Source organism: Rhinatrema bivittatum, chromosome 8 (genome assembly GCF_901001135.1).
Source record: "Rhinatrema bivittatum chromosome 8, aRhiBiv1.1, whole genome shotgun sequence".
NCBI lineage: Eukaryota > Metazoa > Chordata > Amphibia > Gymnophiona > Rhinatrematidae > Rhinatrema > Rhinatrema bivittatum.
The window spans coordinates 269,316,687-269,343,702 of record NC_042622.1 but is presented as its reverse complement, the minus strand read 5'-3'; the positions used below and the strand labels follow the sequence as shown (position 1 = coordinate 269,343,702).

At 43.6% G+C, this 27,016-nt stretch overlaps 1 protein-coding gene across 1 annotated transcript in view; it reads left to right on the top strand.

The window, feature by feature from the left end:
- Positions 1-5,773: 5,773 nt before the first annotated feature.
- LOC115096349 (ras-related protein Rab-11B) overlaps positions 5,774-27,016 on the top strand; it is a 35,252-nt gene continuing 14,009 nt past the window's right edge. The window contains exons 1-2 of the mRNA XM_029610811.1: positions 5,774-5,941; positions 22,754-22,949. Of these exons, the coding sequence (XP_029466671.1) occupies positions 5,902-5,941; positions 22,754-22,949 (236 nt within the window). The 5' untranslated portion in view covers positions 5,774-5,901. The remainder of the gene's footprint in view (positions 5,942-22,753; positions 22,950-27,016) is intronic.

The window sequence follows — 27,016 nt, the reverse complement described above, 5'->3', positions numbered from 1 at the left end:
CATTTGGATGTCCAATCTTCCAGTCTCACAAGGTCCTCCTGCATTTCATCACAATCCACCTATGATTTAATTACTCAGAATATTTGTGTCACCTGTAAAATTGATCACCTCACTCGTCGTATCCTTTTCCAGATCCATTATAAATATATTGAAAAGTAAGGGTCCCAATACAGATCCCTGAGGCACTCCACTGTCCACTCCCTTCCACTGAGAAAATTGTCCATTTAATCCTACTCTCTGTTTCCTGTCTTGTATCCAGTTTGCAGTCCACGAAAGGACATCGCCACCTATCCCATGACTTTTTACTTTTCCTAGAAGCCTCTCATGAGGAACTTTGTCAAACGCCTTCTGAAAATCCAAGTATACTATATCTACCGGTTCACCTTTATCCACATGTTTATTAACCCCTTCAAAAAAGTGAAGCAGATTTGTTAGGCAAGACTTCCCTTGGGTAAATCCATGCTGTGTCTCATTAAACCATGTCTATCTGTTCTGTGATATTGTTCTTTAGAATATTTTTCATTTTTCCTGGCACTGAAATCCCAGATCACCCCTGGAGCCCTCTTTAAATATCAGGGTTACATTAGCCATCCGCCAGTCTTCACATTCAATGGTCAATTTTAATAATAGGTTACAAATTTTTACTATTAGGTCTGAAATTTCATTTTTGAGTTTTTTCGGAACCCTGGGTGTAAACGATCTGGTCCAGGTGACTTGATATTTTTCAGTTTGTCAGTCTGGCCTATTACATTTTCCAGGTTCACTGTGATTTGGTTCAGTTTATCCGAATCATCACCCCTGAAAACCGTCTCCAGAACAGGTATCTCCCCAACATCCTCATTAGGGAACCCGGAAGCATGGCCTTATCTTCCCTAATGGCCAGATTTTAAATCAGCCATGCACGTAGAAATGGCCACTTACGCAGGGTTTTTAAAATGTGCACAGCATGCACAGGGCTTGACCAGTCACGTAAGTGGCCATACGTGCATAAGGGTCGGGCCCTGACAAATGGGCAGGCCAGGGGGTGGGGGTGGAGGTGGGGATGGGTGATCCAGGAGCGAGGCGGGCCAGGACAGCGCCTTTCCTCGCTGTCCCGGAGCCTCACTCACCGGCCGGCTGCCAGCACACACAAGTTACTTCAGGGTGGGCCCTGAAGTAACTTGCGGAATAAAAGGTAAAAAGAAAAGTGGCGAGAAGAAGGGAAAGGAGGTTAGGGTAGGAAAGTTCCTTCCCAGTCTGCTCCTAAATTGGAGTGGACTGGGAGGGAACTGGGGGAGCCCCGATCTTGTCACAGCATGTATTTGCTAATTTTACCCCCCCTTCACGCGGATTATAAAATCCAGCACACGTGCGCGCGGCCCACATATTTTATAACATGCATGCGCCAGTGTGTGTGTGTTAGAATCGGCTCGTCCATGTGCGCACGCTGGGTAGCGTGCACACGGACGCGGATGTTTTAAAATCTACCCTTAAGTTTCCAACCGACTCCACAGGTTTCCTGCTTCGAATACATTTTAAAATATTTTTATTATGAATTCTTGCCTCTGGCCAACTTCATTTCAAATTCTCTGAGCCTGTCTTTTCGATGTTTTACATTTAACTTGACAATACTTATTCTTTTTACTATTTTCCTCAGATGGATCCTTCTTCCAATTTTTGAAGGTGTTTTTTTGGTTAAAATAGTCTCTTTTACCTCACCTTTTACCCATGCCAGTAATCGTTTGGCCTTCCTTCTCTTTCTTAATGTGTGGAGTACATCTAGACTGTGCTTCTAAGATGCAGGCTGATACAGTACAGTGCGCTCCGGCTGCCACCTGTACTTTCAGTGAATTATCAAATCCTTTTTTCAATCCATCCTGCAAAAACTCAAGAATGAGTGGGATCTTAAAAAGGAGATAGAGCAGCTTTTAAACTAGAACAAAGGGGAAAGCTGACAGTCGCTCAGCAGCGCATGGTTCGGTGGGAGGTATCTTCAAAGGATACTAATGATGCATTTGAATTAGGGCACCCTACAGTGAGGTTCCAATAATAAGAAAAGTAGGAGTATACTACTGTCCACCTGGTCAAGATGGTGAGACAGACAGTGAAATGCTAAGAGAAATTAGGGAAGCTAATCAAATTGGTAGTGCGGTAATAATGGGAGACTTCAATTACCCCGATATTGACTGGGTAAATGTATCATCGGGACATGCTAGAGAGATAACGTTCCTTGATGGAATAAATGATAGCTTTATGGAGCAATTGGTTCAGGAACCGACGAGAGAGGGAGCAATTTTAGATCTAATTCTCAGAGGAGCACAGGACTTGGTGAGAGAGGTAATGGTGGTGGGGCCGCTTGGCAATAGTGATCATATGATCAAATTTGAATTAATGACTGGAAGAGGAACAATATGCAAATCCACGGCTCTCGTGCTAAACTTTCAAAAGGGAAACTTTGATAAAATGAGAAAAATTGTTAGAAAAAACTGAAAGGAGCAGCTACAAAAGTAAAAAGTGTGCAAGAGGCGTGGTCATTGTTAAAAAATACCATTCTAGAAGCACAGTCCAGATGTATTCCACACATTAAGAAAGGTGGAAAGAAAGCAAAACGATTACCGGCATGGTTAAAAGGGGAGGTGAAAGAAGCTATTTTAGCCAAAAGATCTTCATTTAAAAATTGGAAGAACGATCCAACAGAAGAAAATAGGATAATGCATAAGCGTTGGCAAGTTAAATGTAAGACATTGATAAGACAGGCTAAGAGAGAATTTGAAAAGAAGTTGGCCGAGGAGGCAAAAACTCACAGTAAAAACTTTTTAAAATATAGCCGAAGCAGAAAGCCTGTGAGGGAGTCAGTTGGACCGTCAGATGATCGAGGGGTTAAAGGGGCACTTAGAGAAGATAAGGCCATCGCGGAAAGATTAAATGATTTCTTTGCTTCATGTTTTCTGAAGAGGATGTTGGGGAGGTACCCGTAATGGAGGTTTTCATGGGTAATGATTCAGATGGACTGAATCAAATCACAGTGAACCTAGAAGATGTGGTAGACCTGATTGACAAACTGAAGAGTAGTAAATCACCTGGACCGGATCGTATACACTCCAGAGTTCTGAAGAAACTAAAAAATGAAATTTCAGACCTATTAGTAAAAATTTGTAACCTATCATTAAAATCTTCCATTGTACCTGAAGACTGGAGGATAGCAAATGTAACCCCAATATTTAAAAAGGGCTCCAGGGGCGATCCGGGAAACTAGAGACCGGTTAGCCTGACTTCAGTGCCAGGAAAAATAGTGGAAAGTGTTCTAAACATCAAAATCACAGAACATATAGAAAGACATGGTTTAATGGAACAAAGTCAGCATGGCTTTACCCAAGACAAGTCTTGCCTCACAAATCTGCTTCACTGTTTTGAAGGAGTTAATAAACATGTGGATAAAGGTGAACCGGTAGATGCAGTATACTTGGATTTTCAGAAGGCATTTGACAAAGTTCCTCATGAGAGGCTTCTAGGAAAAGTAAAAAGTCATGGGATAGGTGGCGATGTCCTTTCGTGGATTGCAAACTGGCTAAAAGACAGGAAACAGAGAGTAGGATTAAATGGGCAATTTTCTCAGTGGAAGGGAGTGGACAGTGGAGTGCCTCAGGGATCTGTATTGGGACCCTTACTGTTCAATATATTTATAAATGATCTGGAAAGAAATACGACGAGTGAGATAATCAAATTTGCAGATGACACAAAATTGTTCAGAGTAGTTAAATCACAAGCAGATTGTGATAAATTGCAGGAAGACCTTGTGAGACTGGAAAACTGGGCATCAAAATGGCAGATGAAATTTAATGTGAATAAGTGCAAGGTGATGCATATAGGGAAAAATAACCCATGCTATAGTTACACAATGTTAGGTTCCATATTAAGTGCTACAACCCAAGAAAGAGATCTAGGCGTCATAGTGGATAACACATTGAAATCGTCGGTTCAGTGTGCTGCGGCAATCAAAAAAGCAAACAATGTTGGGAATTATTAGAAAGGGAATGGTGAATAAAATGGAAAATGTCATAATGCCTCTGTTATCGCTCCATGGTGAGACCGCACCTTGAATACTGTGTACAATTCTGGTCGCTGCATCTCAAAAAAGATATAATTGCGATGGAGAAGGTACAGAGAAGGGCTACCAAAATGATAAGAGGAATGGAACAGCTCTCTTATGAGGAAAGACTAAAGAAGTTAGGACTTTTCAGCTTGGAGAAGAGACGGCTGAGGGGGGATATGATAGAGGTGTTTAAAATCATGAGAGGTCTGGAACGGGTAGATGTGAATCGGTTATTTACTCTTTCGGATAATAGAACTCCATCCCCTCAAATCTCAGAACAGAACCATGCATCTCAACCTTCAAAAAAAGACTAAAGACCTGGATATTCATACAAGCTTTCCCGGACACCAACATGGTCAACTAATCTCCAACTACACCTTGATTAACCATATCTTCTATCGTTTACCTGTGTGAATTAATCCTGTCCTTTCTCTTCCTTCTCAGCCAAGTTCTTATCACCCTGTTATATGTAACTGCCTTTTCAGCACCATTGTTATAGTTATGTTTACTATGCACCCCTGTTTTATGTGAACCAGCATGATGTGACTGTTGTCTCGAATGCCGGTATATAAAAATTTGAAATAAATAAATAAATAAATAGATAGATAGATAGAAAGACTAGGGGGCACTCCATGAAGTTAGCATGGGGCACATTTAAAACTAATCTGAGAAAGTTCTTTTTTACTCAACGCACAATTAAACTCTGGAATTTGTTGCCAGAGGATGTGGTTCGTGCAGTTAGTATAGCTGTGTTTAAAAAAGGATTGGATAAGTTCTTGGAGGAGAAGTCCATTACCTGCTATTAAGTTCACTTAGAGAATAGCCACTGCCATTAGCAATGGTAACATGGAATAGACTTAGTTTTTGGGTACTTGCCAGGTTCTTGTGGCCTGGATTGGCCACTGTTGGAAACAGGATGCTGGGCTTGATGGACCCTTGGTCTGACCCAGCATGGCATGTTCTTAGGAGTCTGACTGATGTGGGTACATATAGGGAAAGGGAATTTCACAATATTATCTAATTAGCTGAGTCTATCTATAGACTATTTCAGTCCACAGCTCTACAACTGCCATTTCAACCAAAGACTAGATAAGTCTAACAATTTTGGGGCTAGTTATGTCTGAAAGGTCAATTAGGGTACAAAGCACGGCGTGCCCCGTGGAAAAGTGCTGGTTTGGTGCGGGAGATTTACTATTACTAAGGCAGAGCCGACTTCAGCTCCTCAGCCATTGGTACTCGGTGCTAATCCCGTTTTCTTCATGGTGCTTCCCACCTTTTTTTTTTTTTGGGGGGGGGGGGGGGGGGTGAATATTTATTTATTTGTGTTACTCCTTGTTTTCTCCCCTCACTAGCGCCTGAACTCGTAACCACTCGCTCTAGAACTTATTTCTGCAATGAGAAAAGCTTCCTCGCCCACCAGCGGCTAAACCGCTTCCTCCCTAACGGAGGACAGCGCGCGCGCGCGCTCAGCTCCTACTCGAACCTGACCAGAGACCGTTACTCGGCGGCGCTGAGATCTGCCCCCCGCCCCCCCACCCCCCCTTCTTGAACCCAATTGGTTCGCGGTCCTGCCATTCGCCCCCCGTTTTCCTCTGCCATTCGCTCCCTTCTCTTCCCCCGTCGTCGAGTGGTCCAGCGTTCGGCCGCTTCTGATTGGCCGCCGCATTCGCCCCTATAAAAGCCCTTGGCGCTCCGCCCACCACAACGGCCGAGTCCCGTTTCTTACGGTTGTGGCGCTTTCTGCTGCAGTTGGTGGTTTGGTAGAGAGAGAGAGAGAGAGAGAGAGAGAGAGAGGGGACGCAAACGAGCGTCGGAGCCGCGTTGCCGCCATGGGCACCCGGGACGATGAGTACGACTATCTGTTCAAAGGTAAGGCCGCGGGAGCGAGGCGGGGCCCGGGAGCCTCTTCACTTTCTGGGACCCCCCTGAAGAGGGCTTGGGCCTGGTTGGGCCGCGGAGCCTTGGCTTTCCTGTCACAGCACCTCCCGCTCTCCCTCCGAAGGGCTGCCTCGGTGACGTCATGGCCGCGTCGCGGTGACGTCACAGAGCATGGCAGGTCACCGCGGGCTCTTCATAGAAGGTGAAGCTAAGGAGACGAAGACGAGGGTTCAATTTCCTGGCCTCTTTTTTTTTTTTTTATGGTGTCGGGTAAATGGCTGATTATATTGAGAGATCAGACGTGATAATGGGACTACCCGGTTTACTTACATTTTTTTCTCCTCTTCTGTGGCTCGGGGGAGAGGAAACTTAGTAAATCAGGCCTCTAAACTTTATAACCGGGGGGGTGGTGTGTGCGGCGGCAGTCCAAGGAGGATAATTCATCTACTAATAATGGGAGAATATCACAGTTTCTATTTTTAATCTCTACCACTCCTTTTTAATTCACGGGATGCTTCTGCATAACGCAGGCTTATCTCAGAGTAATGTTGTCTTTAGTGTTCCTGTATTTGTTTATGTCCAGATTTAAAAAAAAACAAAACCCATTTTAGGCAGTAAATAGGTCAGGTCGCAAATCTGCCTGACAGATGAAGACCTAATGAATCTAGTCTGGCACTGAGAGAGTAAACATTATCTGTCACAAAATTGTAGTAATTTGCTGCAGATTTGTTTGACATTAAGGTACACCAGTAGTGTGGATTGCAAACTGGTTGACTGATAGGAGATAGCTTGGTGGTACTGTCCAGGGGTGGCAGCAGTGAGGTAACCCAGTCGGTAGTCCAGGGGTCCTCTGGAGAGACCAGTCCCACATTCATGTAGCAGTGCAGAGTGGAAGAGGGAGCCTGGATGTACACTCACAGCACTGAAGCTGTAGATGACACAAGCTGAGAATTAAGTTACTCACTGAAGTAGATAGCTGTATTGATGATATCCTGGCAGGCAGAAGTGGTAGAACTGTAGGCACCAGGTAGGGAGAGCAGGCCCTTTGAACGAGTACCTGGTATCCCAGTTAGGTATCTGAATGAAAGAAAGCACAAGGGCCCCCGAGGAGCCAGGTACCCAGGTTAGCGCAGACCCTGAAGAGTAGAGAGCTTCCAGCAGCAGAGCAGCTTAGACCGGAACGAGACAAGTCCAGATCAGAGTTCTTGCTAACTCGATTAGTCAGCAATGAAGGGAAGGCTAAATACCCGGATGGCGTGACATCACTCAGAGAGGACGCCCCCGAGGTTCCCGCCATGACGTGGATAAAGACGTGGGTGGCACCATTGCCGTTGCGGGGACGCCAGAGAGAGCGGCACGAAGATGCGGCAGCAGCCACCCTCCCAAGGCCTGAGGAGAGAGAGCGAAGAAAGGTGAGGCACAGAGGTCGAAGCCAACTGAGACCGGACGCAACAGATTCATCGCGTTGGAATTTCTTAAACATTGACACTTTTAAATATGCCGTGAAATTCTCAATGTCCCATGTAAATTCAAAGAGTTGTTGAAAATCTCCATTTTGTGGCCAAGCCACACATTTTACTTACTTATTTCAGAAATTAGCGCCTACCCATGATATTAAGTCGGTGGTCTCAAAAGTAAAAAATAATTAAAAATTAAAAAAAAAAAAATTTTTAATCTGCTCGTGGCTTGAAAACCGGACGCTCAATTTTGCCGGCATCCGGTTTCTGAACCGATGTCAGCAAAATTGAGCATTGGCTGTCAAACCTGCTGACAGCTGCCGCTTCTATCAAAAAAGAGGCACTAGGGACACACTAGTGTCCCTAGCGTCTCTTTTTACCTTGGGCCATTTGAATACTAAATCGTATGTCTCTCCCGCGACTTTTACTGTATCGGCCCATTGGTGATTTTAGTTTTCAGTACAAATGCACTTAATTGGGAATCATAAGTTTGCCTGCTATTTAAAAAAAAAAAAAAAAAAAAAATTTAGATGCCCACATTTCCATGCGAGTATTATGACTATTAACTGAAGTGGAAAATCGCCTTATGTAAACAATGGGGAATTATAGCACTCAAAGCTGAGTACTGGTTTTCTATTGTAAGCTATAGGTCCCATTGATGAATCAGCTTTTCTTTGTATTGTCAATGAAAGATAGACTGAGTATCTTGTACAGGATAGAAGGAAAGGGCTGAGGCAGAAAACTATTCCAGATCAGTTGAAGGACACGAATAGCATGGCTTTGGTTGGTTTGTTCTCCATGAAACTGGATGAATTGCTACCTTTTTGAGTTAGTACCTCATTTATAAGTAGTAGATATTATTTGAAAATACCTGTTTGACTAATTGGATTGGTCTTTCCTGCACTTTGTCTCCTAAGTTATGTACTTGTGGTAAGAATGAAAGTATTTATAAAAAAAAAAAAGTTACCCATTTAAGGGTTTTTAAGTTGCAGTGGTGCACCTTTGCTGGCAGGAAACACCACGCAGGAAGGTGGAACATGCGAACAGGAAGCACTGAAGCCTATCCCGATACAACTTGCTCCTGCCTGACCTTGCAGCAGATAGGGGCAGATTTTATTAAACAGTTTAAATGAAGACTAAATGGTAAGACTTTACTTACCGTTTAACCACTTAATATTAAACATCCCTACTTGCAGGCAGGTTTAATGAGACAGCACACACAAATCAAACGGCCTTTATCAGAGCTATATTCCTACTGCAGCAACAAACCAGGTAGACCTAATTTTACATTTCTTCCCTTGGCTTAAGTTTAAAATTTGATTCCAATTCCCTTATCCTGCGTGCAGTTTATTATATATTTTTGCGTGCTAATTAAAAAGGAAGGCCGATGGATACATAATTTGAAAAGAAAAAAAAGTTGCAAATGGCTGGTCAGCACCTTTGCCATTATATGACTGGTCAATAGTTGTCTTTTGACAGGAGTTGCCTTCTCAGTTCTTTGTTAGAGACTTAAGTTGCTTCTACCACCTCTGGGCAATTTCTAGTGCCTCTAGTTAGTGGTTTGTCTGTGGTTGAGAAGGTGCTCCCAGACTGTTCTCGGAGCTGAGTTAAATTTTTTTTTTTTTTTTTACCTCTACAAGCCCACTTTAATAAACACAGATGGAGCCAGATGACTTAATTTCCTGTTTCCTCCCTTATTGTGCATAGTTATAGCATGCTGTGCCCCAGGAATCTAAAGCAGATAAATTGCCAGGTATACTTTTTTTTATCAGTAAAGTTTTTTGTTTTTTTAGCACTTCGAGCAGATGAAACAAGATGTGGGGGGAATAGTCTGACTTAACTCAAAGCTTCATCTCATATAAATAATGTAACAATCTGTTGCTGCTTAAATTTGAGTAGAATTTTGGTTCTAATATACTTCTCAAATAGTAGGAATGTTGGGTATGTTTGCTTGGTCCATCTATGAAGAGCAGAACCCAAATACTCCTTACCCCTTTCCTCACAGCCAACAGTTCTCTTGCCAATTTTTGATTTTGTCTAGTCTGAAGTACTATGTTGCTTCTGCAATGTTCCTCTTCTTCCCCACCCACATCCTTGGTGGTAGGTTTGCAGTTATGTAGTATTTCTTTGAATAAAGAGATGCCATTGAATCCACTGTGTTTTGGCAGTCTGTGGCAGTAGCATAATACACAGCAATTCTTGGAAGTCCATTACCTGCTATTAAGTTCACTTAGAGAATAGCCACTGCCATTAGCAATGGTAACATGGAATAGACTTAGTTTTTGGGTACTTGCCAGGTTCTTATGGCCTGGATTGGCCACTGTTGGAAACAGGATGCTGGGCTTGATGGACCCTTGGTCTGACCCAGTATGGCATTTTCTTATGTTCTTATGGAAGTGAGTCCTGAATCCATGAGACTTTATGAGAAGCACAAACAGCAGTATCACAGTTAGGTGGATGGATAGACAGTGGGGTGAAGGTTCACTACACTAGGACCCTTGGAGCATGGACTCGGGGACCAGATGGCTGGACCAGCATTCTGTGCATGTGGGGACTTAAAAGCTCCAGGCTATTTGCACGTAGGAGTGCACTGCACTGCAGAGTCTCTGATGGCCCTATAACTGAAATCTGCTTTACATAAGAGCAAACATTATCCTTTGTGCAGCTTGACTTTAGCCACTGGAGCAGAGCCCTTTAGTATCCCCAAAGGCAGAAAGGTGTCCAAAAGAGGATGTCTGTGTCCTCAGTGTTGCAATAAGCTGTGCACCATTATAGTGGGTTTCTTCTGCTAGTTCTGTCAGGTAATATCTAACTTGGAGAGCCTATGCTCAGTCAGCAGTACCTCCTTTCCTCTTTGATACATTGGACCTTTTTGGTTCGGCCTCAGTAGAATCGTAACTGTACTCTGATTTTGCTAGTTAAGGGAAGTGTGAGCCTGGGCCATATCAACTTGTGCAAGGTCCTTCCTTGAAATGGTCTGCTCCCTTGTCACATGCCTTTTCCCCTTCCCTTCCATCAGCAGGAGAACAATGCTTCTTGCATCTGTCTTCCACCTCCTCTGCCAGCTACAACCTGAAGTCTGAAAGCATGTGGCTGGGACGCCTTTCAAGACTGGAGGCTTGCCTGGTTCAGACTTCAAATTTTGAACCTGGCAGAAGAAGCAGCAGACTCGAAATAAGGGCTGCTCTTCTCCTTCTGGCTGGAAGAGGAAAGGATTGAACTGCGGGGAATGATGTGTTTGCTTCGTTTTAGTCCTTACCCCTGCCAGCGAAGGCCCTGGGTGAATTTGGCATCTCAGAGACATGGTGGAAGCAGAAAATGTCATAATGCCTCTGTATCGCTCCATGGTGAGACCGCACCTTGAATACTGTGTGCAGTTCTGGTCGCCGCATCTCAGAAAAGATACAATTACAATGGAGAAGGTACAGAGAAGGGCAACCAAAATAAGGGGAATGGAACAGCTCCCCTATGAGGAAAGACTAAAGAGGTTAGGACTTTTCAGCTTGGAGAAGAGACGGCTGAGGGGGGATATGATAGAGGTGTTTAAAATCATGAGAGGTCTAGAACGGGTAAATGTGAATCGGTTATTTACTCTTTCGGATAGTAGAAAGACTAGGGGGCACTCCATGAAGTTAGCATGTGGCACATTTAAAACTAATCGGAGAAAGTTCTTTTTTACTCAACGCACAATTAAGCTCTGGAATTTGTTACCAGAGGATGGGGTTAGTGCAGTTAGTGTAGCTGGGTTTAAAAAAGGATTGGATAAGTTCTTGGAGGGATAAGTCCATTAAGTTGACTTAGATAATAACCACCGCTATTACTAGCAACGGTAACATGGAATAGACTTAGTTTTTGGGTACTTGCCAGGTTCTTATGGCCTGGATTGGCCTCTGTTGAAAACAGGATGCTGGGCTTGATGGATCCTTGGTCTGACCCAGTATGGCAGTTATGAACATAAGAACATAAGAACATAAGAAAATGCCATACTGGGTCAGACCAAGGGTCCATCAAGCCCAGCATCCTGTTTCCAACAGTGGCCAATCCAGGCCATAAGAACCTGGCAAGTACCCAAAAACTAAGTCTATTCCATGTAACCATTGCTAATGGCAGTGGCTATTCTCTAAGTGAACCTAATAGCAGGTAATGGACTTCTCCTCCAAGAACTTATCCAATCCTTTTTTAAACACAGCTATACTACCTGCACGAACCACATTCTCTGGCAACAAATTCCAGAGTTTAATTGTGCGTTGAGTAAAAAAGAACTTTCTCCGATTAGTTTTAAATGTGCCCCATGCTAACTTCATGGAGTGTCCCCTAGTCCTTCTACTATCTGAAAGAGTAAATAACCGATTCACATCTACCCGTTCTAGACCTCTCATGATTTTAAACACCTCTATCATATCCCCCCTCAGTCGTCTCTTCTCCAAGCTGAAAAGTCCTAATCTCTTTAGTCTTTCCTCATAGGGGAGTTGTTCCATTCCCCTTATCATTTTGGTAGCCCTTCTCTGTACCTTCTCCATCGCAATTATATCTTTTTTGAGATGCGGCGACCAGAATTGTACACAGTATTCAAGGTGCGGTCTCACCATGGAGCGATACAGAGGCATTATGACATTTTCCGTTTTATTCATCATTCCTTTTCTAATAATTCCCAACATTCTGTTTGCTTTTTTGACTGCCGCAGCACACTGAACCGACGATTTCAATGTGTTATCCACTATGACACCTAGATCTCTTTCTTGGGTTGTAGCACCTAATATGGAATCCAACATCGTGTAATTATAGCATGGGTTATTTTTCCCTATATGCATCACCTTGCACTTTTCCACATTAAATTTCATCTGCCATTTGGATGCCCAATTTTCCAGTCTCACAAGGTCTTCCTGCAATTTATCACAATCTGCTTGTGATTTAACTACTCTGCACAATTTTGTGTCATCTGCAAATTTGATTATCTCACTCGTCGTATTTCTTTCCAGATCATTTATAAATATATTGAACAGTAAGGGTCCCAATACAGATCCCTGAGGCACTCCACTGTCCACTCCCTTCCACTGAGAAAATTGCCCATTTAATCCTACTCTCTGTTTCCTGTCTTTTAGCCAGTTTGCAATCCACGAAAGGACATCGCCACCTATCCCATGACTTTTTACTTTTCCTAGAAGCCTCTCATGAGGAACTTTGTCAAACGCCTTCTGAAAATCCAAGTATACTATATCTACCGGTTCACCTTTATCCACATGTTTATTAACTCCTTCAAAAAAGTGAAGCAGATTTGTGAGGCAAGACTTGCCCTGGGTAAAGCCATGCTGACTTTGTTCCATTAAACCATGTCTTTCTATATGTTCTGTGATTTTGATGTTTAGAACACTTTCCACTATTTTTCCTGGCACTGAAGTCAGGCTAACCGGTCTGTAGTTTCCCGGATCGCCCCTGGAGCCCTTTTTAAATATTGGGGTTACATTTGCTATCCTCCAGTCTTCAGGTACAATGGATGATTTTAATGATAAGTTACAAATTTTTACTAATAGGTCTGAAATTTCATTTTTTAGTTCCTTCAGAACTCTGGGGTGTATACCATCCGGTCCAGGTGATTTACTACTCTTCAGTTTGTCAATCAGGCCTACCACATCTTCTAGGTTCACCGTGATTTGATTCAGTCCATCTGAATCATTACCCATGAAAACCTTCTCCATTACGGGTACCTCCCCAACATCCTCTTCAGTAAACACCGAAGCAAAGAAATCATTTAATCTTTCCGCGATGGCCTTATCTTCTCTAAGTGCCCCTTTAACCCCTCGATCATCTAAAGGTCCAACTGACTCCCTCACAGGCTTTCTGCTTCGGATATATTTAAAAAAGTTTTTACTGTGAGTTTTTTGCCTCTACAGCCAACTTTTTTTCAAATTCTCTCTTAGCCTGTCTTATCAATGTCTTACATTTAACTTGCCAATGTTTATGCTTTATCCTATTTTCTTCTGTTGGATCCTTCTTCCAATTTTTGAATGAAGATCTTTTGGCTAAAATAGCTTCTTTCACCTCCCCTTTTAACCATGCCGGTAATCGTTTTGCCTTCTTTCCACCTTTCTTAATGTGTGGAATACATCTGGACTGTGCTTCTAGAATGGTATTTTTTAACAATGACCATGCCTCTTGGACATTTTTTACTTTTGTAGCTGCTCCTTTCAGTTTTTTTCTAACAATTTTTCTCATTTTATCAAAGTTTCCCTTTTGAAAGTTTAGCACGAGAGCTTTGGATTTGCACACTGTTCCTTTTCCAGTCATTAAATCAAATCTGATCATATTATGATCACTATTGCCAAGCGGCCCCACCACCGTTACCTCTCTCACCAAGTCCTGTGCTCCACTGAGAATTAGATCTAAAATTGCTCCCTCTCTCGTCGGTTCCTGAACCATTTGCTCCATAAAGCTATCATTTATTCCATCCAGGAACGTTATCTCTCTAGCGTGACCCGATGATACATTTACCCAGTCTATATTGGGGTAATTGAAGTCTCCCATTATTACTGCACTACCAATTTGGTTGGCTTCCCTAATTTCTCTTAGCATTTCACTGTCCATCTCACCATCTTGACCAGGTGGACGGTAGTATACCCCTATCACTGTAGTCTTCCCTGATACACAAGTATGTCTGGAGATAAGATTAACTATTAGAGATCTGAGCTCTTCCTTCTGGGGGTTGGGAGCAGGACCTCAATCCGTCCGTGTTTGTCAACTTTTCAGAGTTTATGAGGGATTGAAATATCTTTGCTATCTTCGTTCCAAGGTCCTTAACTGATGTATGCTTCAGTTTGTACAGAAGATCTTACATTTGGGCCGATTTATAGTAAAAATGTGGGAGTGCGGGCAAACGCCTGCTCACAGGCCACTCTCCTGTGTGCACAATTCAGTATTATAATTTATTTTAATTAGGGCCGGCGTCCCTAGCACCTCTTTTTTGACAGGAACGGCGGCTGTCAGCGGGTTTGACAGCCTACTCTCAATTTTGCAGGTATCAGTTCTCGAGCCCACTGACAGCCACGGGTTCGGAAACCGGACGCCGGCAAAATTGAGCATCCGTTTTTCGGCCCACGAGCCATGGGCCCATTTAAAAATTTTTTTATTTTTACTTTTTGTAACTTTTCGGACCTCCGACTTAATATCGCCATGATATTAAGTCGGAGGGTGCACAGAAAAGCAGTTTTTACTGCTTGTCTGTGCACTTCCCCGGCGCTGGCAGAAATTAACGCCTACCTTTGGGTAGGCGCTAATTTCTGAAAGTAAAATGTGCGGCTTGGCTGCACATTTTACTTTCTGTATTGTGTGGGAATACCTAATAGGGTCATCAACATGCATTTGCATGTCGCGGGTGCTATTAGGTTCGGGGGGGTTGGACGCGCGTTTTGGACGTGCTATTACCCCTTACTGACTAAGGGGTAAAGCTAGCGCATCAAAAACACGCGTCCAAATGCCGGCTAACAGTGCGCTCCATCGGAGCGCACTGTACTGTATCAGCCTGATGGTCTGAAGGACTAGAACAATTTTGTTTGTGTTCTGGGCAGGTAGAATTAGGTATTCCTTAAAATGAATACATTACTCCCAATTAATATCTTTTCAAACTTATACCTTACAGGCTCACTTCACCATTTAAAGTCACAAAATATTTTGAAATTTCTAGATTTATCTGGAAGAGTAAAATCTCTAGGCGTTAAGTTTGGAGCCAAGTTCTCGGCTGCTATTGGTTGTCCAGATTGTCATGATTGAGCAAGGGATATGATATCCTAGTTATCTCTAGAGGCTGGAATGGCTGAAGGAGTTTACCTATCGTGCTTTTAATGCTACTCCCCTTAGCACCACAAGTAGTCTTGTTTTTGTTTTTTTTTTTAATTCAAATCCTATGTATTTCGATATTTAACAACCATAAAAAAATCCTATAGTAGCGTACATGATTAAAACTTGGTGGGCTTTATGTAAAGAGCTGTATCTCCCCTGTCCAGGGCCATTATTCAAGCTTACAAAGACAGAGCCCCTTGTGTCCTTGATTAGTCATTGGAATGAGCACCTAGGGTTCCATTTTCGAGAGGGGGACTGGAAGATCATTTAGAGAGCAGCTTGCAAGGTTTCTATCTGTAGCCATGAAGTTGAATTGATGTGCAAACAGCTATCTGCTTTACTACTCTAGCTTGTCTTCCACTTCCTTGAGGATGCAGGGAAGTGGGTTCATATGTATATATGATGGACAGGTCACCTTAAGGCTTTTTGTTGAGATTATAGTGGGTTGGGTTTGACTTTTTCATCAAAATTGCTTACTGGGGTTATGGGACAATTCTGAATCTTTACCAATGTAAATTATGCAGACAATTCCTCCTTGCAACTCTCAAGTACACAAAATAGCTTTAATTGAAAAACTGATGTATACTTTGCCCCATAAGAAAGGGTTGTATGATAAAATTTGGAATTGTTGTTGGCAGTTCATGAGCCAGTGAGAGGGTCCTTAGATCTGGTTTACCACTCCCTGACTATACCAGGGGTATTGACTTTAATGGCACTATTTTATTATAAGTTATGATCTATGTTGTATTTCTGTGATTTTGATATCTGCCAGTTAAAGTTTAAAAAAAAAAAAAATGTCCTGCTAGAGAATTTGTGCAGGATCTTTGGGTTCAATACATTTTCAAATGCTGTTACCGGAGTTTCTCTCCACAAATATTTTCTTGAGCTCAGGAAGACCCAATAAAGGCTGCTTGCTGCCTTGCTCCAGATTGTCCAGTTCCTGAAGGAAATATGAGTGATTTTTAGCCAGTTCCTCAGGCAGAAAGATTTTTCCGGGTATGTTTCAACTGTTAAGTCTGCAGGGTTCGGGGTCACTCCCAGATCGTGTAAGGTTATCGAATTCAGACAGTTTTTGCCAGGAGACTTTCTACTTTTTCTTGAACCTGCAGGATGCTTATCTTCATATCCTGATCCCCAGCCCCACTCTTCTCCCCTCCCACACCTTCCTGATTTAAAACTGTGCTAACTTTTGGAAAAGCCCCCTGGGGTTAGCTTGCATCCTTTCTACGCCATCCCTGGAGTCTAATGGTGCAGGAGTGATCCCTCTAAGTGAAAACCTACATCCCTTCCACCCTCTCGGGCTCTTAAGCCAAGGGATCTTGTGATGGCACTGGGGGAAGTTGATGGCTAGCTTTTATTTAGTTAGAATATTTTTACTCCCTCAAGGATGTTTGAAGTGAGGAACAGCATAGCAAACGGTAATCTATACTAATCCTATAGGCTAGGGAGGTCCCCAAACTGCCTTTAAGGCCACAACCCAGTGGAGTTTCCAGGATTTCCACATTAAATTTGCATGAGATCTATGTCCATGCACTGCCTCCATTGTATACAAAGATTGCATTGTGGAAATCCTGAAATCTTGATTGGGTTGTGGCCCTTGAGGAAGGATATTGGGGGGGATACCTTTAATTAGTACAAAGATTCTATAATCCTACAGTAAACAGAATTCATAAACATCCAATGATATACAATTTATACCTTATATTTATATTTAATTTTTATATACCGATGTTCCTGTATAGAATATATCGCACTGGTTTACAGAGAACTGAACTGTCGCCCCAGGGGCGGATACGTTGAAACGATATTTACAGTGAACATGTGGAATGCATTAAAACATGATTAACTAACATACAGGTCGATACAGTAACGTTGAGTTAAAGATTCCCCGTCTGTAACGTGCTGGGAGCGCACAATACAGACGAGTAAGGCCATCCAGCAATACAGTCTCCAGTTTCACGCGTCCTTAGCGCTTCCTAAACCCTTTCCGCACCCAGCATGTAAATGAACGAAAAAGCTGTATAATGAAGGAATTAGCTATTCCCCTGCGATACTGTAATGGGCACTGATACTATCTCCTCCGTAACACGCTGTTCTGCCGCGGCCTTAACCTGCTAGTTTACCGCCTCCCCCTAGTAGGAGGTAGTGTAGTGTAGTGTAAAAACATTGCTTACCCGCCCTGGTCCCGTCCGGTCCCCTCCTCCCGAAGCAAAAAAAAAACAAACGAAAAAGTAGCAAGGCTCGGGCCTGCTACGGTAAGTGTAAAAAAAACAAAAAACCTGTGTTATATAAAAAAATAAAACAATTTTAAATACCTGTCGGAGGGCCGTGGGTCCAGGCGGCCGGTGGGCGGCGGGCAGCCATCAGCGGCATCCGGTAGTCCCTTCTCCCGATTTCGCACGGGCATTCATCCAGGCAGAGGGAGCCGACGACGAACGACCTCCGGCTCCCCCTGCCTCGATGAGCGCCAAAATCGCACGGGCGGGTCAGGGGGGGGGGGGCGGCAGCAGGATCCGGGAGCGGCGGGTAGGCAGCAGCGGGGTCCGGGGGGCAGCGGCAGCAGGATCCAGGGGCGGCAGTGGCAGCGAGATCGGGGGGGCGAGTAGCGGCAGCGTGTTCGATCGGGCAGGTAGGTGGGAAAAAAAGATGGCCGCCTGCACGGGAAAAGCGTGCAATTGGCCGCTGAAGACGTGACGTCACGATGTTTGGCGTCACGGGGTGTGACGTCACGTCTTCAGCGGCCAATTGCAGCTTTCCCCCGTGCAGGCGGCCATCTTTTTTTCCCACCTACCTGCCCGATCGAACACGCTGCCGACCCGCCCGTGCGATTTTGGCGCTCATCGAGGCAGGGGGAGCCGGAGGTCGTTCGTCGTCGGCTTCGCACGGGCATTCATCTGCCTGGATGAATGCCCGTGCGAAATCGGGAGAAGGGACTACCGGATGCCGCTGATGGCTGCCCACCGGCCGCCTGGACCCACGGCCCTCCGACAGGTATTTAAAATTGTTTTATTTTTTTATATAACACAGGTTTTTTGTTTTTTACACTTTTACACTTCCTGGTGCCTGTCATTTCAAATGTCATTTGAAATGACAGGTACCAGCGCACCCAGGTTACTGTATAGGCGCTGTTACAGCGCCTATACAGTAAAATAGGGAAGGGTTATGCCCGCGCAACCCAACGCTTCACAGCTGCGGCATGCATTTGCATGCGATTAGAAGAGAGTATCGGGGAGTTAGTGAAGAGAACTTTGCGTGCGGGGAGGAAGGGTGCGCCTGACACTGCCACACTGTTTTTACCGCGGCCTTACTGTATCGAGCTGATAATTAGTACAATTAAAACATATTTACAGTGGAATAAGTGGAACAGCGGCTAAGAAGAACAATTCGGAGGATGCTGTAGTAAAATGTTATATGAAGTGTAGAAGTGAAGTATGGTGATTAAGATAATGCTAGCGACTGTTACAGTAACTGATAAATTACCATATGCTATTGGCTATGGAATAGTAAAAAAATACAGAGGAGTGAGGAGAAGTAAATATAATAAATAATAGGAGGTCGTAAATAATGAGGGAACAAAGAGGGGTAAACGACAGCCTCATGGGGCAAGTCTGCTGGGACTTCTAGTCCCAAAGGAGTAACCAAAGAGGGCGGGGAAGGGAGGGTCACCATAGGAAAGCAGGGGAAAACTGAAGTAGCAAGCCGGAAGGTTAAGAAGGGTGTCATCAAATCTTAACTCTCCGGAAACGCCTGGCTGAATAGCCATGTTTTTAGTTTCTTTTTAAAAACCGAAGGTCCGGTGGGGGAGAGTTCCAAAGGGGAGGATCAGCTGTGGAGAGGGTGCATTTCCTTAGTGAGGTTTTGGCCGGTGGGGTGTACAGCATGTCCTTGTATGCTCTTCTGATGGGTCTATTAGAAATGTGTGGCTGAAGTTGGAAGGTTAGGTTGAGGGGGGAGATGTTGTGTAGGGCCTTGTGGATCATCATGAGGGCTTTAAAGAGTATACTGAATTTAATTGGCAGCCAGTGAAGGTTCTGAAGGATAGGGGTGATGTTTGTGTTTGTGAGGATCCTGGCAGTAGCATTCTGGACCATCTGAAGTGGTTTGATTGTGTTAGCGGGTAGGCCCAGAAGGAGTGAGTTGCAGTAATCCAATTTCGGAAGGATGATAGATTGTAGTACCAAGCGGAAATCTCTGAGGTGAAGGAGTGGTTTTAGTTTTTTTTAATACTTGCAGTTTGAAAAAGCATTCCTTGGTGGTGGTGTTTACGAATTTGTTAAGAACATAAGAAAATGCCATACTGGGTCAGACCAAGGGTCCATCAAGCCCAGCATCCTGTTTCCAACAGTGGCCAATCCAGGCCATAAGAACCTGGCAAGTACCCAAAAACTAAGTCTATTCCATGTAACCATTGCTAATGGCAGTGGCTATTCTCTAAGTGAACTTAATAGCAGGTAATGGACTTCTCCTCCAAGAACTTATCCAATCCTTTTTTAAACACAGCTATACTAACTGCATGAACCACATTCTCTGGCAACAAATTCCAGAGTTTAATTGTGCGTTGAGTAAAAAAGAACTTTCTCCGATTAGTTTTAAATGTGCCCCATGCTAACTTCATGTAGTGTCCCCTAGTCTTTCTACTATCCGAAAGAGTAAATAACCGATTCACATCTATCCGTTCTAGACCTCTCATGATTTTAAACACCTCTATCATATCCCCCCTCAGTCGTCTCTTCTCCAAGCTGAAAAGTCCTAACCTCTTTAGTCTTTCCTCATAGGGGAGTTGTTCCATTCCCCTTATCATTTTGGTAGCCCTTCTCTGTACCTTCTCCATCGCAATTATATCTTTTTTGAGATGCGGCGACCAGAATTGTACACAGTATTCAAGGTGCGGTCTCACCATGGAGCGATACAGAGGCATTATGACATTTTCCGTTTTATTCATCATTCCTTTTCTAATAATTCCCAACATTCTGTTTGCTTTTTTGACTGCCGCAGCACACTGAACCGACGATTTCAATGTGTTATCCACTATGACACCTAGATCTCTTTCTTGGGTTGTAGCACCTAATATGGAACCCAACATTGTGTAATTATAGCATGGGTTATTTTTCCCTATATGCATCACCTTGCACTTATCCACATTAAATTTCATCTGCCATTTGGATGCCCAATTTTCCAGTCTCACAAGGTCTTCCTGGAATTTATCACAATCTGCTTGTGATTTAACTACTCTGAACAATTTTGTGTCATCTGCAAATTTGATTATCTCACTCGTCGTATTTCTTTCCAGATCATTTATAAATATATTGAACAGTAAGGGTCCCAATACAGATCCCTGAGGCACTCCACTGTCCACTCCCTTCCACTGAGAAAATTGCCCATTTAATCCTACTCTCTGTTTCCTGTCTTTTAGCCAGTTTGCAATCCACGAAAGGACATCGCCACCTATCCCATGACTTTTTACTTTTCCTAGAAGCCTCTCATGAGGAACTTTGTCAAACGCCTTCTGAAAATCCAAGTATACTATATCTACCGGTTCACCTTTATCCACATGTTTATTAACTCCTTCAAAAAAGTGAAGCAGTTGAGTTGATTGTCAAGCAGCACACCAAGGTCTCTTACATGCAGTGTATGGTCAGTTGATGTTTTGGAAAGTTGGGAAGACATTGGGGGGTTGAGAGGAATGCAGTTGTCCGGAGCTATTAGAAGGATTTCGGTCTTGTTGGTGTTAAGGACGAGGTTGAGGCTGGTGAGAAGATTGTTGATTGCTATAAGGCAGCTGTTCCATTGGGACCATGTTTTGTGGAGAGACTCTGAGATGGGGATAAGGATCTGTATGTCATCCGCGTATAGGAAGTGCGTTAGGTTGAGGTTGGTGAGTAGATGGCAGAGTGGGAGGAGGTAAATATTGAATAGGGTGGGTGAAAGGGATGATCCTTGGGGTACCCCCATATTCGATCTGATTGGGTGTGATTCTTTATTGTTGATCCTTACCTTGTAAAACCTGTTTTCAAGGAAGGATTTGAACCAGTTGAAAGCAGATCCTGTGATGCCAATGTCTGCAAGTCGCTGTAGTAGGGTCGTGTGATTCACGGTATCGAACGCTGCAGATAGATCCAGAAGTGCGAGTAGGAATGGTTGACCTTTTTCCAGGTTTAGGAGGATGGTGTCCGAGAGAGAGGCTAGTAATGATTCGGTGTTCAGGGCCTTCCGGAATCCAAATTGTGTTGGAGCGAGGATGTCATTTTCTTCGAGGTATTCAGATAGTTGTCTGTTTACTATCTTCTCCATGAGTTTGGCGATCATAGGAAGGTTAGCTATGGGGTGGAAGTTGGCTGGGTCTGAGGGTGGAAGGTTGGGTTTTTTTAAGAGAGGTTTAAGCATTACAAGCTTGAGTTGGTCTGGCACATGTCCTTGAGATAGTGAGCAGTTTATGATGTCTGCTACTGGCTTGGCAACAATGTTTGGGATGGAAAAGAGCAGGTTGGACGGTATGTGGTCTGATGAGTGAGACAAGGGTTTCAGCTTCTTAAGGATGTTTTCTATTTCTAAGGAGGATGTCAATTCGAAGGAAGCTAGGGATGAATTTTGTTGATGGAAGGTTGAGTGCGTGAGTTGAGAACCGGTGGGGAATGAAGAAATAGGCGGAGGAGAGCACCCCGTGAGGGGTGCGACGAGAGTGGAAATTTTTCTCAAAGTAGTCTGCCAGTTCATTGGCCTTGCTGGTAGCTTGGTCGTCTGGGATGAGGGGTGTAGCCGGTTTTGTGAGGGCTGATGCGTAAGAAAACAATGCTCTGGAGTCAAAGATAAAGTGATGGATCTTTTTGGAGAAGAACTCTTTCTTTGTTCTGTTGATGACATTTCTGTAGGAGTTTTGGCAGGATTTGAAGGCAGAAAGGGTTGTTGTGGAGGGGTTTTTACGTCATCTGTGCTCTTTACATCTAAGCTCCTAAGGTACAGTAAATAGTACCTTCTAGTACTATTTACTGTAAGTGAACAGTTGGAAAATAACATGCACTAAAAGAATTGATGACCACCCAACTTTTCCAAAAACATTTCCATCCTTGGGTAAGAATTTTTTTTTTCTTTTCTTTTTAGACTATATGATCATTAGATGAGGGTTACAGCTTGGCAATTAGTTTCTCAGGTAAACTAAAGATAACATAAGAAAACAGAAGGTTGAACAATAGCAAAATCTTCCTTCCCCCCCCTCTACTGCTCCCTTTGATACGGTAGAAGACTTCTTAACACCAGAGAGTACCTAGGAGAATTAAGGGTTGTCTGTTTCTGCTACTCAGGTGGTATTCTCTGCAGCTCCCTCCACCTTCCATATGGACACATTATACATAATTTGGCTGTCTGAATGTCTTAAGCTTTTTGAATGGAAATCAGATTTAGGTTTTTCTGCATGCTTGTGCTGTAATATTGCTTCATAAGTTAACACTAGTATTCTAAGTTTGGATCGTTTCCTGAATCTGATTCTAATCAAATACGGTTTTCATTTGCTTTTCAGTGGTGCTGATTGGGGACTCGGGTGTTGGGAAGAGTAACCTCTTGTCGCGCTTTACACGCAATGAGTTTAACCTGGAAAGTAAAAGCACCATTGGAGTAGAATTTGCCACCAGAAGCATCCAAGTAGATGGGAAAACAATTAAAGCCCAGATTTGGGACACGGCTGGGCAGGAGCGGTACCGTGCTATCACCTCTGCGTAAGTATTATATTCTGTCTGGTATAATTGCTTTAAACTACAATATAGAAAGCTTATTACTCAGATGTACAGAGTTATTCCAGGACTACTGAAATAGTGTATTTAAAAGCAGTGGATTCTCATCTTCCCCTTCCCTCTCTTGCTTCCATGACGCCTAGATCTTTCTTGGGTTGTAGCACCTAATATGGAACCTAACATTGTGTAACTATAGCATGGGTTATTTTTCCCTATATTCATCATCACCTTGCACTTATCCACATTAAATTTCATCTGCCATTTGGATGCCCAATTTTCCAGTCTCACAAGGTCTTCCTCCAATTTATCACAATCCGCTTGTGATTTAACTACTCTGAACAATTTTGTATCATCTGCAAATTTGATTACCTCACTTGTCGTATTCCTTTCCAGATCATTTATAAATATATTGAAAAGTAAGGGTCCCAATACAGATCCCTGAGGCATTCCACTGTCCACTCCCTTCCACTGAGAAAATTGCCCATTTAATCCTACTCTCTGTTTCCTGTCTTTTAGCCAGTTTGCAATCCACGAAAGGACATCGCCACCTATCCCATTACTTTTTACTTTTCTTAGAAGCCTCTCATGAGGAACTTTGTCAAACGCCTTCTGAAAATCCAAGTATACTATATCTACCGGTTCACCTTTATCCACATGTTTATTAACTCCTTCAAAAAAGTGAAGCAGATTTGTGAGGCAAGACTTGCCTTGGGTAAAGCCATGCTGACTTTGTTTGAATATTTCTACTTATTGGGCTAAGTTAGTTCCTGGACCACCTTTTCCTTTTTTTTTTATCTGTCTAGATTTGGCCAGATAATGACTTATCCAGCTAAAATCTAATTAGTTAAGGGGCTTGAATATACCAAAACCTGCCATTTAGACAAATAACTTTATCTGTCTAAATAGCTATTGAATATATTACAATAATCACAAATATCCTAGTAGTATTAATTTTGTTGTAAATCACTTGAGGTCAAACTCTTGTTTGAGAGAGGAACCGTTTAAGTATAACTTAGTACAGAATATCATATGTGCTCCTTGAAGCACTGGCTTTGATCTCCATCGGTGCAGGGATTTAAGCGCATGGAGGGTGCGATTTATTGAGATCTACCTTCCAAGTGGCTTTGTCGAGTACTATTCAATGTCACAGCTGCCTCTGAGTCCAGTCATCTGCCATCTATACTTCCCCTGGCTATTCAGGAGGACTTTTCCTACTGAGCCCACTTTGGTGTTGGCCACAAATCTTCAAGACAGACAGACGGATCTTTCAGACTATCTCTCATCACTTTCAACAGGTTTGAGTGACACTGAGCACCTTGACATGGTTATGACACTGATAGACATGGTCCTTGCAATCTTATTCCTGAAACTGGGTGGCTTGGTGCCAAGGGCAGGTTTTTGGCATCAGGACTCTGCATCAGCTATCTGTTCTCAAGTTGCAGCCGAACAGAAACAGAATCTAATAGTAGATAAGGACTCTTAAGGTCCATTTCATCTGCCCAGTTTTTCTGGTGTATGCCAGTCGTTCTCTGCTTTCCAGGTTCAGAGAAGGAGGCCTCCACAAGCTGGTTAGAAATGCTTGAGCTGCTGATAGTCCGTGTCATCTCTAAAGCTTTGAGGCCATGACTCTCAGATTTCAGTTCCACGTTGTCTATTTGTTTTCACCAATTTGAGATTCTGATGATACAGATCACATCACTTATCCATGAGAACAATCATGCAAGTATACACTTTCAAGCTCTTGTAAAGGAACAATGAAAGAGAAATAAAACTTACAATATTACAGCTATTTTATCCATGGTAATCAACCAAAGCAATCTACAAATCTTTCCAGATTTTTCCCCCTCATGCATTGCCAAATGAGCAGATTCCACACAATTCCTCCCGACATCAATAATCCCTTAGGTTAAATGTGGTGATTTTTCTTTTTATCCCAAATTTACTCAGATTTTCTACTTTTTCCCCAGTACTGAATATAATAAACAAGCAGTTAAGCCCGTCACAATGGGCTACATTACATTTTTGTTTTCGGTCCATTTTCGAAAACAGCACCCTCCTACACTTTTTCTCCCTCATTCCCCCTTCCCCCTCAGTCACTCACCCCCTTCCCACCCCTCAGTCTTACTCACTCTCTGTCTCCCACTGCCTCCTTCCCCTCACTCTCACCTCCCTCCCCTTCCCTCAGTCACTCCCACCTCTCTCCCCTTCCCTCAGTCACTCCCCACCCTGTCTCAATCCCATCTCCCTCAGCCCTCCTCCACTCCCTTTTTCTCTGCTCCACAACTTCTAACCCTTCCATTTACTCACATCCCTGTCTCTCACCTCTCCCTCATTCTCACTCTTCCTCAGTCCCTCCCTCCCTCTCACTCACTCAGTTCGTCCCTCCCTCCCTCGCTACTGGCCGCCGCTCCTGCCGCTCCTCGTCGTCATTCGCCGCTGCCGCTGCCCCCCCAACACCGCCGCCGCCATGTTTTTTGTTTTTTTTTTTTGACGCTGGCTAAGACCGACGTCCTTGCCCGCACATGCGCAGTACAGCTGTGCTCTACTACGCATTTGCGGGCCGTCGGTCATGGCCCATTTATAAGGTAGATGTTCATATTTGAATCTTTTTTTCAGCTCCACTTCTAATCTTGGACAGTCATGATAATCTGCCCATGGATCTAGAGAACTGGGATACAAGATTATTTTCAGATCCATCTCCTTTAGATCTCTGCTTTTCCAGCCTTTGAGAAAATTGTTTTGGCCCTTCCCATGCATTTTAGTGGTAGAGGATAAGCCCATGGCACCCTTATTCAGCTTTCCCAAATTCCTTGATGCCACTATAGTTCAGCAGAATTCACAAAGCAATCAGCACTGCAAATGCCAAGGTATCCCTTTGCTTCCAAGGTTTTCCCATAATCAGATGTGGCATCCTCTTACTATTCCAGGTTCTCCCTTGTACCTGTGAATGTTACAGCCGCTCTGGGATGGCATTGCTTTCCTCTGACAGGATTATCCTCCCAAGGTATCAGTCACTAATTTTTCTCTAAAAATAGGTTTACATCTACATAGTTGTGAATTTTTAGTGCACCACTAGAGATCCTTTGTCACGAGATTTGCTGAGGGTTGAATTTTCTTCCATTTGCTGAAAGGGGAAAAACTCCCATGCACAAAAAGATAGTTGAACAATCCCAGGAAATGGCTTTCCAATAGGAAATGGCTTTCCAATAGGAAAAATGGAAAACTGAGAAACTCCTCCAACCAGAAAGATCAGCTGCCCCTGTCAAAACTCCTTTCAAGATTGCTACTCTCTAGAGCTGGTTTGTTAACTGAAGAAAACCCCTCACACAGGGCTGGATTATGTGAATGAACTACAGTGCGCGTAAAAAAAAAATGCACGTCCAAACTGAGTGCCTCTCTTTTACCGCACGTACATTCACCTCTTGGGCGCTCGATACAATAGGCTAAAGACTCGCTGGGGATAAATTGTGAGTCCCCTAGCAAGTCCATGGCAGTGGGCTCCCAGGAGACGTGGCTGTGTGCAGGTTAGGAAAACAGACACTTGAATTCTTAGCGTCTAGTCAGATGAATCCAGAACCAGTGGATTATGCACCTCTACCAGCAGATGGGAGACGGAGCAAAGCTGACATTTCAGTATATATACTCCTGCAGTGACATCAGCCTGACAGTATTCTCAGTCTCCAGCAGACAATGGATGTGCATCTCCTTACTGGGGATTGCTTCATTTTGAGAGAGGAGAATTAAGGAAATAAATTTGCCCCACTCTCCTGTGGTGATACCAAATGGTCCCTGCCACAGTTAAGATTTCCTGAGATGATTTCTGTGGACCCTCAGATGAGTGCCTTGGGTCCGGTAGCTGGTTTTCTCAGCCGGTGTGGACTTAGCTGTTAAAACAGCTGAAGGGCAGCAGGTGCAGGAAGCTGAGCTGGAGACTGTCTCTATATTTGGTTGGGAAAGGCTGAGCTCAGGTAAGGCTTGAAAAAGAAAAGGAGGCAGAGTAGAAGGGTTGGTTGTAAGGCTTGCCCTTTCCTCCAGTCTCCGTGCTTGGCGTG